At 36.4% G+C, this 16,301-nt stretch overlaps 1 protein-coding gene across 1 annotated transcript in view; it reads left to right on the top strand.

Annotated features, from left to right (window-relative positions):
* The window catches only part of ROR1 (receptor tyrosine kinase like orphan receptor 1), a 186,606-nt gene that overhangs the window by 138,152 nt on the left and 32,153 nt on the right, over positions 1-16,301 (top strand). Inside the window, exons 3-4 of the mRNA XM_081322646.1 lie at positions 9,016-9,303; positions 10,412-10,442. Of these exons, the coding sequence (XP_081178772.1) occupies positions 9,016-9,303; positions 10,412-10,442 (319 nt within the window). The remainder of the gene's footprint in view (positions 1-9,015; positions 9,304-10,411; positions 10,443-16,301) is intronic.

Genomic DNA, 16,301 nt, shown 5'->3' on the forward strand with positions numbered 1-16,301 from the left:
GGTGATATAAGAACAGCTGGTGGTCAGTTAACCTCTACCCATTGAGGTTAGAGTTCATTAGAAGATGCCGGAAGCTAGAGTACATTTTTTGGAGAAAGCTGAAGTTTTAAATGCAAAGTATATATCAGGATTCTTCTCTTCTTTCTTGTTGGCAGAATTAGCAACATTTTATTAACTCATAAATCTATGTTGTTTGCAGAGGTCCTTTTTTCCAGGCTCTGAGTGATTCCATTTGTTTTTTCCTCTTGAGTCCTTTTCCAAGTACAGATCTCCTAAATAGCAATCCAACTTTCAGGCGATTATAAGGCAGCCCCCAAAATCTGAGAGTAACGTACAGGTAGTTCTCAATTTACAAACACAATTGAGCCCCAAATTTCTGTTGCTAAACAAAATTTTTGTTACGTGAATTTTGCTGCATTTTACGACCTTTCTTGCCACAGTAGTTAAATGAATCACTGCAGTTGTTAAGCTAGTTTCACGGTTGTTAAGTGAATCTGGTTTCCCCATTGACTTTGCTTGTCAGAAGATCGCAAAAGGGGATTACATGACCTGGGTCACTGCAGTTGTCATAAATATGAGTCAGTTGCCAAGTGTCTGAATTTTGATCACCTGACCACGGGACTGCTGCAACAGTCGTAAGTGTGAAAAACGGTCATAAGTCACTTTTTTCAGTGGCATTGTAACTTTGAACGGTCACTAAATGAGCTATTGTAAGTCGAGGACTACCTGTACTAGGTCTATGTCACTGAAGAACAATGCTGACATTCCTTTCTGCCTATCCACCTATTTAATTAAAACCTCTACATGGATAATCCTGATATTTTGAAAACTGAGCTAATATTCAATTGCAAGACATCACTGTCTTTATGAGGATTCCTTGTCATTTTCATAGATTTCTTTTAGTCAGCTGACATTTTTCCCTTGTTTAGAGATGGAAGAGCTTGGCCATTCTTTCAGGAGCAATCATATCTGTAGGTTAGTGTTCTTTCTTGCAGCAGCTTTAATGACAGCATCAAGCTTAATGTCAGTATCAATAATTGGCAGCAATAGCTCTCATTCTTCCTTTTATTTATCTTTTGTTATCTTTCTCAACTATTTATTTTTAATTTTTTACTACTGTGATTTCTGTAAATTCTGTTGTAGGGGATTAGTGCATTGAAAGTATAAAACATAGCCCAAGGGAGTGTTTCTCAACCTTAGGAATTTTAAGATGTATGGTCTTCAGCATGTAGGCGGGGGAATTCTGGGAGCTGAAGTCTACATATCTTAAAGTTGCCAATGTTGAGAAACACTAGTTTAGGGATATTATCAGAAAATCTTGCTAATACTCATGAATCTTATGACCATGTGTTAGATTGTCATAAGCCCCCTATTGTGGAGTATTTATACAAATTATCCGCAAGTAAGTTTGACGTGGCCTTTCTCCAGAGGCTGTTTTTAACACTTTTCGTTCTGTACTATTGAGTAGATTCCAAGAGATTTCTTACAGTCATAGACTTTGCCATTTGTGGCTCTCGGGAAGTAGAAACACAATGCTCATGCTATTTTGACAATGTCTTTTTTAATGGTATTTATTTGTTTGTTTGTTCATTCATAAATTGACTTGCTTGATTTCTATAGGCACCCAACTCAACCAGGTGACTCTGGGAAGCTTACAGTACTAAAATTCTAAAACAATTAAAACAACTTACAAAATATTAAAAGAATAAAAACATCCATAAAATATATAACTACAAAGAGCAGCCGGGACAATTAATCAACTAATAGTAAAGCCAAGTAACAGGGTCCTTAACACATTCCAAGCGCCAGGGTACTGTGTTTCCCCGAAAATAAGACCCAGTCTTATTATTATTATGTGCCTCCAAAAGAGGCATCAGGTCTTATTTTCGGGGGAGGAGGTGTCTTTTCCATTCATCTCGTGGCAGCGGCACCAACAGCCCCGCCCAGCCGGGGCTGAAAGAGCAGCATCATTCTGCACCTGAGAATGGAGCTCTGGCCTGCATTTCACCATCAGAGGCCTTTCCAGAAGGCCTATGCAGCTGAGAACCAAGCTACGGAATCCATAGCTCGGTTCTTGGCTTTACAGGAAGGTCGCTGATGGTGAAATGCAGGTTGGAGCTCATTCTCAGGTGCAGAATGAAGCTGCCCTTTCGGCTGCAGAAGAAGTGGGTCAGCGAGGCAAGTGTTGATCCATGGGAGGCCTGGCTACAATGGTAAGCTCCACCCCTGCCCTAGCTTGATTTTTGGGCAGGCACCTTGCCCCCAAACTAGGGCTTATTTTTGAGGTAGGGCTTATATTAGGCCCACCCACCCCCAAAATCAAGCTAGGGCTTATTTTCACGGTAGGTCTTACTTTCGGGAAAACACGGTATATAGCCAAGTTTTTAAAGTTTTTCAAAAAGCCAACACGACTGGGACCATTCCAATCTCTATGGGGAGAATATCGAACTTTGAAAAAAGAGCAGTAACTTTTCAAACTACATATTGTTACTAGTTCCTCTTTTTTGAGTGCTGCAATTTCATCCATTCAACGCTCAGTGAAAGCAGCTTTTCGTAGGAGGTCCTCAAAATTTTCAGATACCGGTAGTCTTCCATCTTAGAATGATATATGCTGTAACCCAGCATATCTCAAGAGTGCCAGATAACCTAATAAAGCAAGTTCTAAAGTGCTATGATTTTGAGATTATTTTTTTTTAGATTTTACATTTGGTGGAAGAAGGTAGAGTTACAATTCTCATATTCATGCATAGTTTAACTTTTTATTTTCTCTTTGTTTATTAGGGATGTTCTGTAAGTTAGGAGGCTGTAAAGAATAGCATTTTTTGAAACAATCTATTTGTGGGATCCCATGAGTAGCTGAGGAACTAAATTACTGCAACTTTGTTTGAGATTTTTTTTAGTTACAGGACATTAGCTCTTTTATTTGCTTTTCAGCTGATAGTGTATATGCTTTTCTTTGACAATTTGTATTTCTTCAACAGTAGATTCCTGAGTAATATAGGTGTAAAATGTGAAGGTCGTAGAAGAAAAGTCACTAAAGTCACCAGGCTGCTAAAATGTTTCAGAAAATGTGCAATTTATTTTGGATTTTGCTTGATTCCTCCTACCACCTTTGTTTAAACTCCAGTGAGGATAATGAATGTCTGACCATTATATACAAAGTTACGATATATAATAACCTTTTCATGGCTCATCCAGTTTTCTGGCTTTAGCTGAAAGATTAATAGATCAGTAGGCCAAGGGACACATTTTATTGTACATTTCTGTTCCAGATATCCTGACATTTCTGGTTTAAAAAATAGATCTTTAGAAGCCAAAGAAAGGGCTAATAAGAAGCAGAACATAAAGTGACTGACTAACTGCATATCTTTGACTTCACAACATTTATCTTTAACAAGCAGACATCCATATACAAGCACACATACATATATACACATATTTTAAATTTGCCAATGGAATTTTTTGGTACCTGACTGTTTATGCCTATTTCAGTAATATCAAATCCATGTTTTTATTCACTGGTTTGCAAAATGATAAGGATTTTTTCCATCAAATATTTATTTGTAATAAATAAAGTATGAATATAGTGATGTCTGACATTTCATACCTTTCTCATAGTTTATTTTTCTCTTCATTATTTCCCACAAGCATTTCAAACTGAATGAATTGTAAATAACATCTTAAAAAATGATTCTTTATAAACTATTTGCCTCTTACTTAATCAAGAATATAATAGTAAATAAAGTTCCATTTTCCACTCAATAACTTTCACTGTTTCAAAGCTTTCGAGATTTAGGAAAAACAGTTCAGAAAATAAACTGGTTGAAAATAAAAGCAAAACGTAAGTAGGTAGAGAAAATTGGTCAGAGGTAAGGAGAAGGACACATTATATTTACAGGGACTAACGCTTGCTTTAAGAATGTAAGTCTTTTTTGAGTTGAGCATTCATGAGGATTTCCTGGACATATCAGGTAGTTTTTAATTTCCAGAAGCCTCAAATATTTTTAATCAAATCATTAATTACTTGGTATCTTCTAGATGTTGTGGACCCCAGTTCCTAGGAGGAATGAATGTTGACCCCCTGTTCTATATTTATACATCTTTTTAATTAAGGATTTTAAAGGGAAAAAAAGAAAAGAGTTAGGGAAGTCATTGACACAAGATAGATGCAAGAAGTTTCCACATACCTGGCCTTTTAAAATTATATCATGGTTGGCAAGGGCGCACTGTCTCTGCTTGGAGTTTACTTAATGCAACTATATGAAACCATATGGGTGACTTTATGTTTGAGTGACCTTATTTGGCAATGAGGCTAACCTTAGCAGTCAGCAAGAGAAAATTGTCTAGAAAAAGCTGGAGAAAAAAGAAATATTGTTCTATCTTTCAGCATCAACGGAAGGAATTAATTGTTTAAGAAGTTGACTGTAAGAATATGCAAATTCACCCTTATAAAATTAATAAAAGGAACGCTGTTACTCATTGGAATCCCCTTAATTGACTGTTACCTTATTGTTATTTCTGGATATAATGCCTGAAAACTAATCACATTTATCTCTCTAGTGCAGGGGTAGGCAACCTTGACTCTTTTATGACTCATGGACTTCAACTCCCAGAATTCCTCAGCCAGGGGTAGGCAGCCTTGGCTCTTTTATGACTCGTGGACTTCAACTCCCAGAATTCCTCAGCCGGGAGTTGAAGTCCACGAGTCATAAAAGAGCCAAGGTTGCCTACCCCTGCTCTAGTGTATTTTTATTACATGAACAAAATCCTGTCTTATGCTTGGAATGAACTGAAATTCAGACCATGTGTCTATATTTAAAATGACATGAAGGAACCTTTCTTTGTGCAAGGCACTATTGTGCTCATGTCTCCCTCTTCACCTCACCCCACCTATGCATCTTTCCAGAGCATATTTGAGAACTTGAAGAAAGAAGAGAAACCTGTTTACTCAAAGAGATCCTATTCCACTCTTGGAATTGGGCCATCCAGATATACCATTGATGCAGCCCCTGCAAGCATAGCTATTTGGACAGAAACACTTTTTATTAAATCTGTTGCAATGGTAGCAATCTGGGTGCTCTTAGACCAGTTCTGCATACACAATTAAATACAATTAAGCAAGAGCCTGTTTGATCTCTTGATAGTTTTTCATTTCATACACCTTAGCTTTAAGGCTGAATGATGTAATGCTATTTTGTTTTAATGCTAGGTACTATAATTGTGCCATTTTTTTAAAAAAAACTACAATTTTACTTTTTACGGCATTAAAATTGTAATGCAATCCAAAAGTTAATGCTTGCGTTGTTCATTCCCTACAGCTGATATAATTGTGCATTAACCACAACAATGGTTGTAGTGCACAATGATGTCACACAAGAAATACTGTCTGGTTTTGGATGCATACTCACTTGCTTTTGTAAAAAATGAATTATTTTTCTGTGAATACATTCAGTGACTACATTTAAAAATTTGGCCTGTATAAAATGAACTATTAAAATACAGTTAATGTTGTTTTATTGTTTCTACATTCATCATAGGTCACATATCTTGGAGTCTGATTTAGTTGCTTTTGATTTTCAAATCTTGGGAGATAATTTATTTACAGCATTTGTATTCTGCCTATGAGCACGGTCATAGACTCATAGCATATATAGATGTAAAAAGAGTGAAGTATATTTTTAGAATTTCCTGTCCATCATTCACATGGAATAATTGGAATCTGAAGCTTGGTTGATTATATAAATGGTGAAACAATAAACCTCTAGTTTATTTTCACCAAATTTCTTTACACATTTAAGTAAGATTTTTATAAAATAGAACTAAACTGGCAAAGTAAAACCAGTGGCTAATATTTTCCTATTGAAAAGATTCAATAATAGACTTCATATGAATTGCCAAATAGGTTGGTTGTGAAAACAATGCTTAACCTATTCAAGGGAAGATCTGAAGTGAAATCCCCACTTAGGCATGAAGTTTGGTATTCATTTTTGGACCAGTTGCTAACACATAAACTAAACTACCTTAGTATAAAAAGCATGTTTACTGTCCTGAAAGGAAGTGATAAAAATAAGAAAGGAACATCAAAAATCTCACGGTCCATTTTCTTAATACAGACCTATATTTTTCTCATTAGGTTGTGAAATGCTTCATTACAGATATATTGAGAACAAAGTTAATAGTGCAAACCTAAGTATAAAAATTTACTCCTAGAAAAATATATTTATAGGACTGTCTTCCTAATCCTGTCTATAAATTCTATACATTCTTCCTAGTATTTTTGGTTTCAAGACATTTGGAGGATATGAAGAAGAATAACGATTTTAGCATAGGTTGGTGTAGGTTTTACAAATGTGAGCATATAAAACAAAATTCTTCATTAAAACACAATTCTTATGGAGACTTTAGCAAACTTAGTTAAGTACAAACATCCAAATTCTGAAAATTAAAGGTTTTAAAGGGAAAAATACCTTAGAACAATGAAAAATCTGAAAGCTTCTCATTTGACAATTGCAAGAAGGGAAAATTTCACATACGTTCAGCATAGGTATGTATTATTTATTTATTTATTTATTTTATTTATTTTATTAAATTTATATACCGCCCTATTCCCGTAGGACGGGAATATAAAATATTTTTTATTTTATTTTAATTCCATTTATATTTATAAATATATAAAATATATAAAATGTATTTTGTATATAAAAGCGAGACTGTATTTATTCCATCACTCTCATATACACATATACAAACAAATTTGCCCCAATACACCAATTTAGTAGTATTTAGGTTTAATATTTTCTGTTTCCAGTTTGTACTTCTGAAGGTGACTTATAATCTTCAGTATCTGCATTGGCACCCAGTCAAAAGCCAGAAAGGTATTTAAGACTGAGTTTTCCAGATATTATCTCAAGTAATTTAAAAGTTCATTATGGGCTATCCACTAGGCCTGCTACAATCAAGGTCTGTAAGCAGAGTTCAGTGGCTACAACTAAGGCATTAGAAAGAGATTAGGTAGGGTTAATACTTGACATTCAGAGTTAAAGACCAGGAACAAATTGTTTCAACAAATTAAAAATACATTTGGCTGTTACTATATATGGTCTGAAATGTTTTTTAATATTAAAAAGTTGTATGAAACTATTTTTAGTAAAGAGCAAGTCTCAAATGAAGGAGGATGTTGATATAAACTGAAGGCTAATTCTGATTTTATGGTTACTGCCCTTAAATCCACAGAGATAAAGAAGGTAATGAGAACTTTTCAGTAGAAAAATTTATAAATTGAGATTGGATTTAATTTTGCAACTTATTTTGAAAGCTGGCATTCATAGCTACTTTAGGTAAATATGATTTTGCTGTTATTCTAGAATTGTAAAGTCTAATAGTACCTATATGGCTTCATTATTATAATCTTCATAATATAGACTTATCTTAATAATCCCCTTTTAGAGCAAAGTCTCAAATCGGAATATCTGTAGGTAAAGTCAAAATTTGGAGGAGAAATGCTATATCCACATCTTTTGACACTTCACCCACCTGACTGTGTTGCGAACAGCCAGTATCTAATCATCCTGAATGCCAAATGAAGACTACGTTATTAGCTAGACCCAAAGGAGTCATGCTTATCTCTTTTCATAAACAGTTGCAAGAAACTGAAAAGTACTATGGCATGCCATTAAAATGAATTATTAAATTTAAAAAAGTCTTTACTGTGAAACAAAGCAAGGTTTTTTTTTGCCATCTCACTTATTCCACTTATGTTCCAGTAATGGTTACCCTGTGACCCTTTGGTTTCCTCTTAATTTCAAAGTTGGCTGGGTGGCAGATAGCTTCTGGGGAGAGATTGGGGGTGGGGGTGGGGGCAGCAAAGCTGTTAACAGTGCAAAATAAACTGCAATGTAAATGGGGGCCTACGTGGGACCTCGTGAATTATTGTAAATACAAATGTTGCTAGACAAGTGATTTATTTTTGAAGCGCACCAGCTTACTTTTTAAGGCAGGAAATTTTAAGAAAACAAGTTAAAGAAAGGTTGACCAGAGAATCAGCAGGTCATGACAGGGAGGGCTTAGAGGAATTATGTTGTCTGACTGGTACATCATATTAAATCTTCTATTTGTGTATTATTTCTTAATGTATTACCTTCTATTAACCATCACAGCTACTATACGCCAATAATTCCCATGGCATCCTGTTAAGCCTTTAACCAGCTGCAACTTCCATAATATGGGAATACTTTGACCCCTTGAGAAGATGCTTCCTGGCTTTGAAGAACAGATCCAAAATGAGGACCTTGACTGGAACGATTGGCAGAAGCTGATGTTAATTATATCTCACGTGTGCTTTGCTTCTTTCAAAGGGCTGCATTTATTTTCTACTGATTTTTTTTTATTTGAAGAACTCAGTGAAAAATGCTCGATTACAGTTAGTCCTCAACTTATGACCACAAAATTTCTGTTGTTAAGTGAGACATTTGTTAAGTGAGTTTCCCCCCATTTTACAGTCTTTCTTGTTGCACAGTTCTTAAGTGCATCACTGCTGTTGATAAGTTAGTAACCTGGTTGTTAAGTGAATCTGTTTTCCCCATTGACTTTGCTTGTCAGAAGGTTGCAAAAGGTGATCATATGGCCTTGGGACACAGCCATGGTCATAAGTATGAATCAGTAGCCAAGGATCTGAATTTTGGTCACATGATCATGGAGATGCTACAAGGGTCGTAACTGTGAAAAATGGTCATGTCACTTTTTTCAATACTGTTGTAACTTTGAACAGTCACTAAATGAACTGTTGTAAGTCGAGGACTACCTGTATTTAGAATTATTTCCATTTTTCCCAAGTTAAAACTAATAAAGTCCCTGTTTTACATATGCTTTAGTAAAAGTGTGATCCTGGTTTGTTGCTAGATTTATGTTGCAACAGATCTTTAGCTACTTTTTAGAGACAACAATTTGATTCTTGCAAATAATGTGCAGAGACATGTAGTTGCCTCATCTAACTCTTTTACTTTGTCCATTTGGCAGATTATTTCTTAACGCTTGATGAGCCAATGAACAATATCACCACTACTCTGGGTCAGACTGCAGAACTGCATTGTAAGGTTTCTGGTAATCCTTCTCCGACGGTGCGTTGGTTGAAAAATGATGCTCCTGTTGTGCAAGAACCCAGGAGGATATCCTTTCGTGCCACAAGTTATGGGTCCCGATTACGAATAAGAAACCTGGATACCACAGACACTGGTTACTTTCAGTGTGTGGCAACAAATGGCAGGAAAACAGTCTCTACAACTGGGGTGCTATTTGTGAAATTTGGTAAGAAGCTGCTGCTACTACACAGAAAAAGATTGATTTTAACACACATTGCCCAGCTCTATAGCTGTTAAGGTCATTTTTGGTTAAGAAAGGGGAGTAGGTCAGAGATTTTTCTGTCCCATCTTAACCAAAGTAGACTTTCTTTTGAGACTAACAAAACAGTTCTTTGTTCAAATAGCTAGTTTTCAGATAACAGCTTTAGCCAAACATTTTAACGCTCCCATTTGCAATATAAATATGTTCTAATATGAAATGAACGATCGCTTTTAAATAATCAGTAAAGGAAGCAGGGGCAGGTTTAGTATGAAGGGCCAAAGTTAACATTCTGGAATATATTTAACTGAATGGAAAACAAAGTGCTTTTTTAAAAAAAATAAAAAAAAATCCTGTTAAAATGGAAGTATATTCATTGAGAAAGGTTGATTTCCAGCTTGGATTTTTATAAATGTTTGTTTGCATAGTAGAAAGCTTAAAAACCTTGATATTATGATTCTTCATAACTCCAGTCTCCTATAATTTAATATTTTAAATAACAAAAACATGCGCCTTCAATGGAAAAAAACTAAAGCAAGGAAATAGGTATTAAAGCCAAAGTAAATTATAATGTGGAAAACAAGGACTCTTTCGGCAAATATTGACACCTAGTGAGCTGGGGAATGTGAGCCTTCGCCATAGCTGCCCTGGCCCTTTGGAATAGCTTCCCACCTAAGATCCAGAGGTGGGATAGATAGCTTTTTAGTGTTCCAGAAAGTTGTAAAGACCTGACTTTTTCATCAAGCTCTGGCCTAGGAGAGTGGGTTAACATTATGTGTTGTTCTGGTGTCCTGATGGGGAGGTCTTGATGTGTTTTTATATTGTGTTTTTTATTTGGTTGCTATGAACTGCCCAGGATGCAGTTCAATAAGTTCTTTCAATAAATAAAAAATCTCGATCATATTCTCTCTTAAGGTAGAGGCTTGTTCAAAAGGGCAGAATGTGTTATAATCATTGCTTTCATTTTAGAACTTTAGATAATAAGATAACGTAGCAGCCGATGGAAGTGACTTTTTTTTTTATGACAATGCATCTTACACATTGCTTTTTTCTCTCCCAAATCTTGCTTCTCTAGGACCTCCTCCAACAGCAAGCCCAGGAACATCGTGAGTTTGTTAATAATTATATTATCTTAATTAATCCTGCACTTTAAATCAATATTTAAAAGTACAATTGTTCAAAAATTATAAATGGTATTCTAAATTAGAGATATATTACTATTGAATGTATGTGAATTGAGTGTGATAACAGTTTTATTTCTTTTTATGAATTCTGTATTGTAGGAACCAGGTATTTTATTTATTATTTTTTTAAAAAAATTAAAGATGCACATAGATCCAGAGGTACCCTACAAAGAGTTCTGTAGTCATTCCCACCCAAGGAAAAGATCTCATCATCTCTCCTTAGTTGAACCAGGCACCTTCTTCATTTCCATAATTCCTCGTCCATCCTAAATGCTGGCCTCTAAAGTATTAAAAAGTTAGCAGACAGGAGACCTGAGAGTTTGGTCTCTATCAACTATCTGTAAATTGAGGTCAGCTCTCCCATCTGAGTGTCTGGCAGAGAGTGTCTCCAATCATTTCCATATGCTGCCTTCACTTTATGAGCTACATAAGTATAAATAAGTGAACCCTACTTCTATCACACAGAACTTGGTCAGAAGTGATTGAAAGTTTTGTCATCAAATAGGGTAGGCAAAGCAAAGATCGTGCCTCAAATCCCCAGTGAGAGTAGGCTGGCTCAAAGTGCTACTCTGAATGGTTTGGAGATCCCTCTGCTGGATATAAAGCTAATATATTAAATAATTGGGTTAGGTGTATTGACTGATTTGTAGTTCAAGGTCTCAAAACTAGCAAAACAAGATTTGTATACACACACTGCTCATGAAGAATGAAAAACTTTCTAGGAAGATTCCACCCCCCAATCATACTCTTGCTTTGTAGTTCATATTTATATTTATTTTGGACCAGTAAGGAAAAAAAACAATTAGCTTCAGAGGGCGAAGTCTTTTTACTGTTAAAAAAACTTATTCTTGAAGAAAATAATTTCAAAGGGGGATTTCTAACATGATAATTGTTTTTTCTCAGTATGGATGTCTTTCTACTAAAGGTGTTAATTAGTTCAGCAACAACAGGATGTTTGTGTTATCAGCAACACTGGTGTGTTATTAGTCATTTACAATTTAACTTAATTAGCACAATCTATACTTTTGTGCTTTACCACTTTCTCATCTTACTATTTTTGTTCTTCCAAACATATGTGTTTGTGTGTGTATGTGTATGTGCAGGCGTGCATGCTCACAAATTCATGTAAAGTCTAACAAAGCAAAGATTTCTGTAAAATATGATATATCTCTTAATATATCAAATATTGTAATAATGCGACACATAACTATTATTATAAACTAAAATAGATATAATTTTGTATCAGTGGAGCAGTCCTGGCAGTCAATTTTGCATATCTTATCATTTGTTTCTCTAATGTTTTAGTTGATCTTGACTAAACATTTTATTAATACCTGAGGCCAATAGAAGAGGTCAGGAAATGAACTAATTGTATTAAATTATATATTAAATAAGGGACACGGTGGCTCAGTGGGTTAGGACGCTGAGCTTGTCGATCAGAAGGTCGGCAGTTTGGCAGGTCAAATCCTGAGTGCCGCATAACAGAGTGAGCGCCTGTTAACTCGTCCCAGCTTCTGCCAACCTAGCAGTTCGAAAGCACGTAAAAATGCAAGTAGAAAAATAGGGACCACTACGGTGGGTGCGTCTTTGGCATCTAGTCATGCTGGCCACATGACCACGGAGACATCCTCGGACAAGCGCTGGCTCTTCGGCTTTGAAACGGAGATGAGCACCGGCCCCTAGAGTTGGAAACGACTAGCACGCATGTGTGGGGGAACCTTTACCTTTACCTTTTTATATATTAAATATTACCTATATTTAGATAGTACAGCGTACACAGAGCTGGGAGAAAATAGATCAGACTGTCACACAGCACACAAAAACAGAAATGGAGTGGGGAGGGTGGTTATCAGATCGTGTGTCAGATCATTAATATATGGTCTCCTTTCCATTAGTAACATGAACTCATTTTTATAGGTATTTTTAATTTATTTTTATTCTGTTAAATAGCCACCAATCTCACCTAGGCAAGTCTGGATGTGAATGCCGTTAAAAACAAGAATTAAAAGAAAATAAGGTTATAGACTTAGAAGAACAGAAATAGCATTTTATTACAGTTCAAATGCTTTACTCTTCTGAATGCATTTTGCTGTAGTATCCCTGCCATAGCACACTTTCTTTATTGGACTTTCACTTTTTGATGCACTAACATTTGAATATTTATTTATAACATGATGGAAATTGGGCAGTTAGAATGGCTTATGTAGGATTGGTTGAAATTTAGGATTACTCCATAAATTTTCCAAACTAATTCTGCATTTCTTTACTATAAAGCAGTAGGTATCTATCTCCTTTTGCATTTTCTAAACATACTTTTTGAAGTAAGAAAGAAATGACTGAAGTCTTTGGGGGATTTCTCCAACATGATAAAATCATCTTCAGCAGTAATCCATTATTTGGTATCTATTGGAATCTGAGATAATTTCTGTGTTTCATTGGCCAGCCTACCGATCTCAGAACTGTTGCTTTCTTAATTTTAATCTGCTCTGCTGCTGCCGTGACAGACTAGCAGTCAGAGGGGAGATAGAACAGTCTGCTGCAGGCATGGCAGAATAGATTCCTAAAGATAAGAGGAATTCAAAGAAGGGGAGAAAATACTTTTATCCCGGGAAAACGTTAAAATGTTAGCCATTTCCATCATGATGTCGTTCCCCCCCCCCCCCGTTTCTGCACATCTTATATCATTAGCCTAGATTTCTTGGTGCATTTACATCAGTATAAATTAGTTGCTGAAAGTTCTTCAGAGTTTTCACTGAAGTAGCTGAGAGCAAAGCACAACTCCACACAATCATCTGGATATTAAACTAAGTGTGAAGCACATTTTGCACTTTTAATGCAAAGTTGTTTTTATTGTATCATGTTCTACAATGCTCCATTTCTCCTGCCTGTATAAAAATTATTGAAAGCGTTTCTTAAAAAAAACCAACAACCAGACATTAGAATACTTCTGTAAAGTTGAAAGCAAGCGTTCTGTTTGATCTTGTATTAACATAGGTAATTTAGTGCGGGATTTTGAAGTATGATAATTAAAAATCTGAACTTTGCATAAGACAATCTGCAGCTGAGATTTCAGTTGTTGTTTTTAGACAGAATTCCATTTTCAGCTTTATGGCTCAATATTGGAACACAGGGAGACTTCAAAGGATGGAGCGAATGGGGCCATGCCCATAGCCCTTGCCCCATTTGTCTCTAACCTCCATGCAATCAGACAGGAAATTTGAAGAAGAATGATATCATATGTTCTGTGCTCAAAGAAAGCAGGGATGCCCTTTGTCCTGTTTGAAATGCTTTCTATAACTCTATCATGAAATGGTCTAGGACCGTAAAACCAATCCAAAATGTAGAGCCTCAGTATGGTTACTCTGATTTTTCTTATGTGATTGTTGATTATTTATTTATTTATTTGTCTGTTTATTAAGTTTATATGCTGCCCATCTCACTATCACGCTTATGGTTCCATAAATAACACATTAAAAACAATTCAAAGGTTAAGAATATTGAAATATTAGGCACTGAAAGTAAAACATTAAAATTAATAAAAAAGCAGATAAAAGAACCAGTACATAGTTGGGGTGGAGATGGGGTCTTCTCCTAATCTACTAGCCACCTCCAAAATGAGAAGGTCCCAAGCCAGAGACATATTTTCAAGCCCTTTTCAAAGGCCAAGAGGGGGCAGGTCTCACAATATTTCAGATATCATGTTTTAGGATCTTGTGCAAGTCCAAAGCCTGTGACGCTCTTATCTGTGCCAAAATGCCTTCTTTGTAGAATCCACCATAATAAGCATGCATTATCACTGGCTACTTTTACCTTACAAAATTCCTTTATCAGAAGAACTCCTTATGAATGAAAGATTTTTTTTAAAAAAATTTCAAACTTTGTGAGCTCTTTGAAAGTATAACCTTAATAATGTTGTGTAGCTTATATTGTTTTAAGTGATTTTAAATCAAATTGCCCCTTCATGGATTACTGCCTTGTCGTGGCGAAGGGGCTTGCGTAATTCAATGAAGCTATGAGCTATGCCGTGCAGGGCCACCCAAGACGGACAGGTCATAGCAGAGAGTTCTGACAAAACGTGATCCACTGGAGAAGGAAATGGCAAACCACTCCAGTATCTTTGCCATGAAAACCCTATGGACAGTACCAAAAGGCAAAACGATATGACGCTGGAAGATGAGCCCCTCAGGTCGGAAGGCGTCCAATATGCTACTGGGGAAGAGCAGAGGGCTAGTACTAGTAGCGCCAGAAAGAATGAAGCGACTGGGCCAAAGCCGAAAGGACGCTCAGCTGTGGATATGTCTGGTGGTGAAAGGAAAGTCCGATGCTGTAAAGATTTTTTCTCCATAGGAACCTGGAATGTAAGATCCATGAATCAAGGAAAGCTGGACGTGGTCAAACAAGAGATGACAAGACTGAACATCGACATCTTAGGTATCAGCGAACTAAAATGGACAGGAATGGGTGAATTTAATTCAGATGACCATCAGGTATACTACTGCGGGCAAGAATCCCTCAGAAGAAATGGAGTAGCCTTCATAGTCAATAAAAGAGTAGGAAAATCAATACTGGGATACAATCCTCAAAATGACAGAATGATCTCAGTTCGAATCCAAGGCAAACCATTCAATATCACAGTAGTCCAAGTCTATGCCCCAACCACCAGTGCTGAAGAGGATGAAATTGACCGGTTCTATGAAGCCCTACAGCACCTTATAGAAGTAACACCAAAAAATGATGTCCTTATCATCATGGGGGATTGGAATGCTAAAGTAGGAAGCCAAAAGATAACTGGAATAACAGGCAAGTTTGGCCTTGGAGTACAAAATGAAGCAGGGCACAGGCTGATAGAATTTTGTCAAGAGAATACGATGGTCATAGCAAACACTCTTTTCCAACAACCCAAGAGACGGCTCTACACATGGACATCACCAGACGGTCAACACAGAAATCAGATTGACTATATGCTCTGCAGCCAAAGATGGAGAAGCTCTATACAGTCGGTAAAAACAAGACCAGGAGCTGACTGTGGCTCAGACCATGAGCTTCTCCTTGCAAAGTTTAGGCTTAAACTGAAGAAAGTAGGGAAAAGCACTAGGCCACTCAGGTATGAATTAAATCATATCCCTGTTGAATATACAGTAGAGGTGACAAATAGATTTAAGGAATTAGATCTGATAGACAGAGTGCCTGAAGAACTATGGACAGAGGTTCGCGACATTGTACAACAGGTAGCAACCAAAACCATCCCAAAGAAAAAGAAATGCAAGAAAGCAAAATGGCTGTCTGAGGAAGCTTTGCAAATAGCTGAGGAAAGGAGGGAAGCGAAAGGCAAGGGAGAAAAACATAGATATGCCCAATTGAATGCAGAATTCCAGAGAATAGCTAGAAGAGATAAGAATGCCTTCTTAAACGAACAGTGCAAAGAAATAGAAGAAAACAATAGAATAGGGAGGACCAGAGATCTTTTCAAGAAAATTGGAGAGATGAAGGGAACGTTTAATGCAAAAATGGGCATGATAAAGGACCAAAATGGCAGGGACCTAACAGAGGCAGAAGAGATTAAGAAGAGGTGGCAAAATTACACAGAAGAACTATACAAGAATGAGCTTAACGTCCCAGATAATCACAATGAGGTGGTCACTGACCTCGAGCCAGACATCCTAGAATGTGAGGTGAAGTGGGCCTTAGAAAAGCTGAGCAACAACAAAGCTAGTGGAGGTGACAGTATTCCAGCTGAGCTATTCAAAATCTTAAAAGACAGTGCAGTAAAAGTGCTACACT

This window comes from Vipera berus (genome assembly GCF_964194415.1).
Source record: "Vipera berus genome assembly, chromosome: 3".
Lineage (NCBI taxonomy): Eukaryota > Metazoa > Chordata > Lepidosauria > Squamata > Viperidae > Vipera > Vipera berus.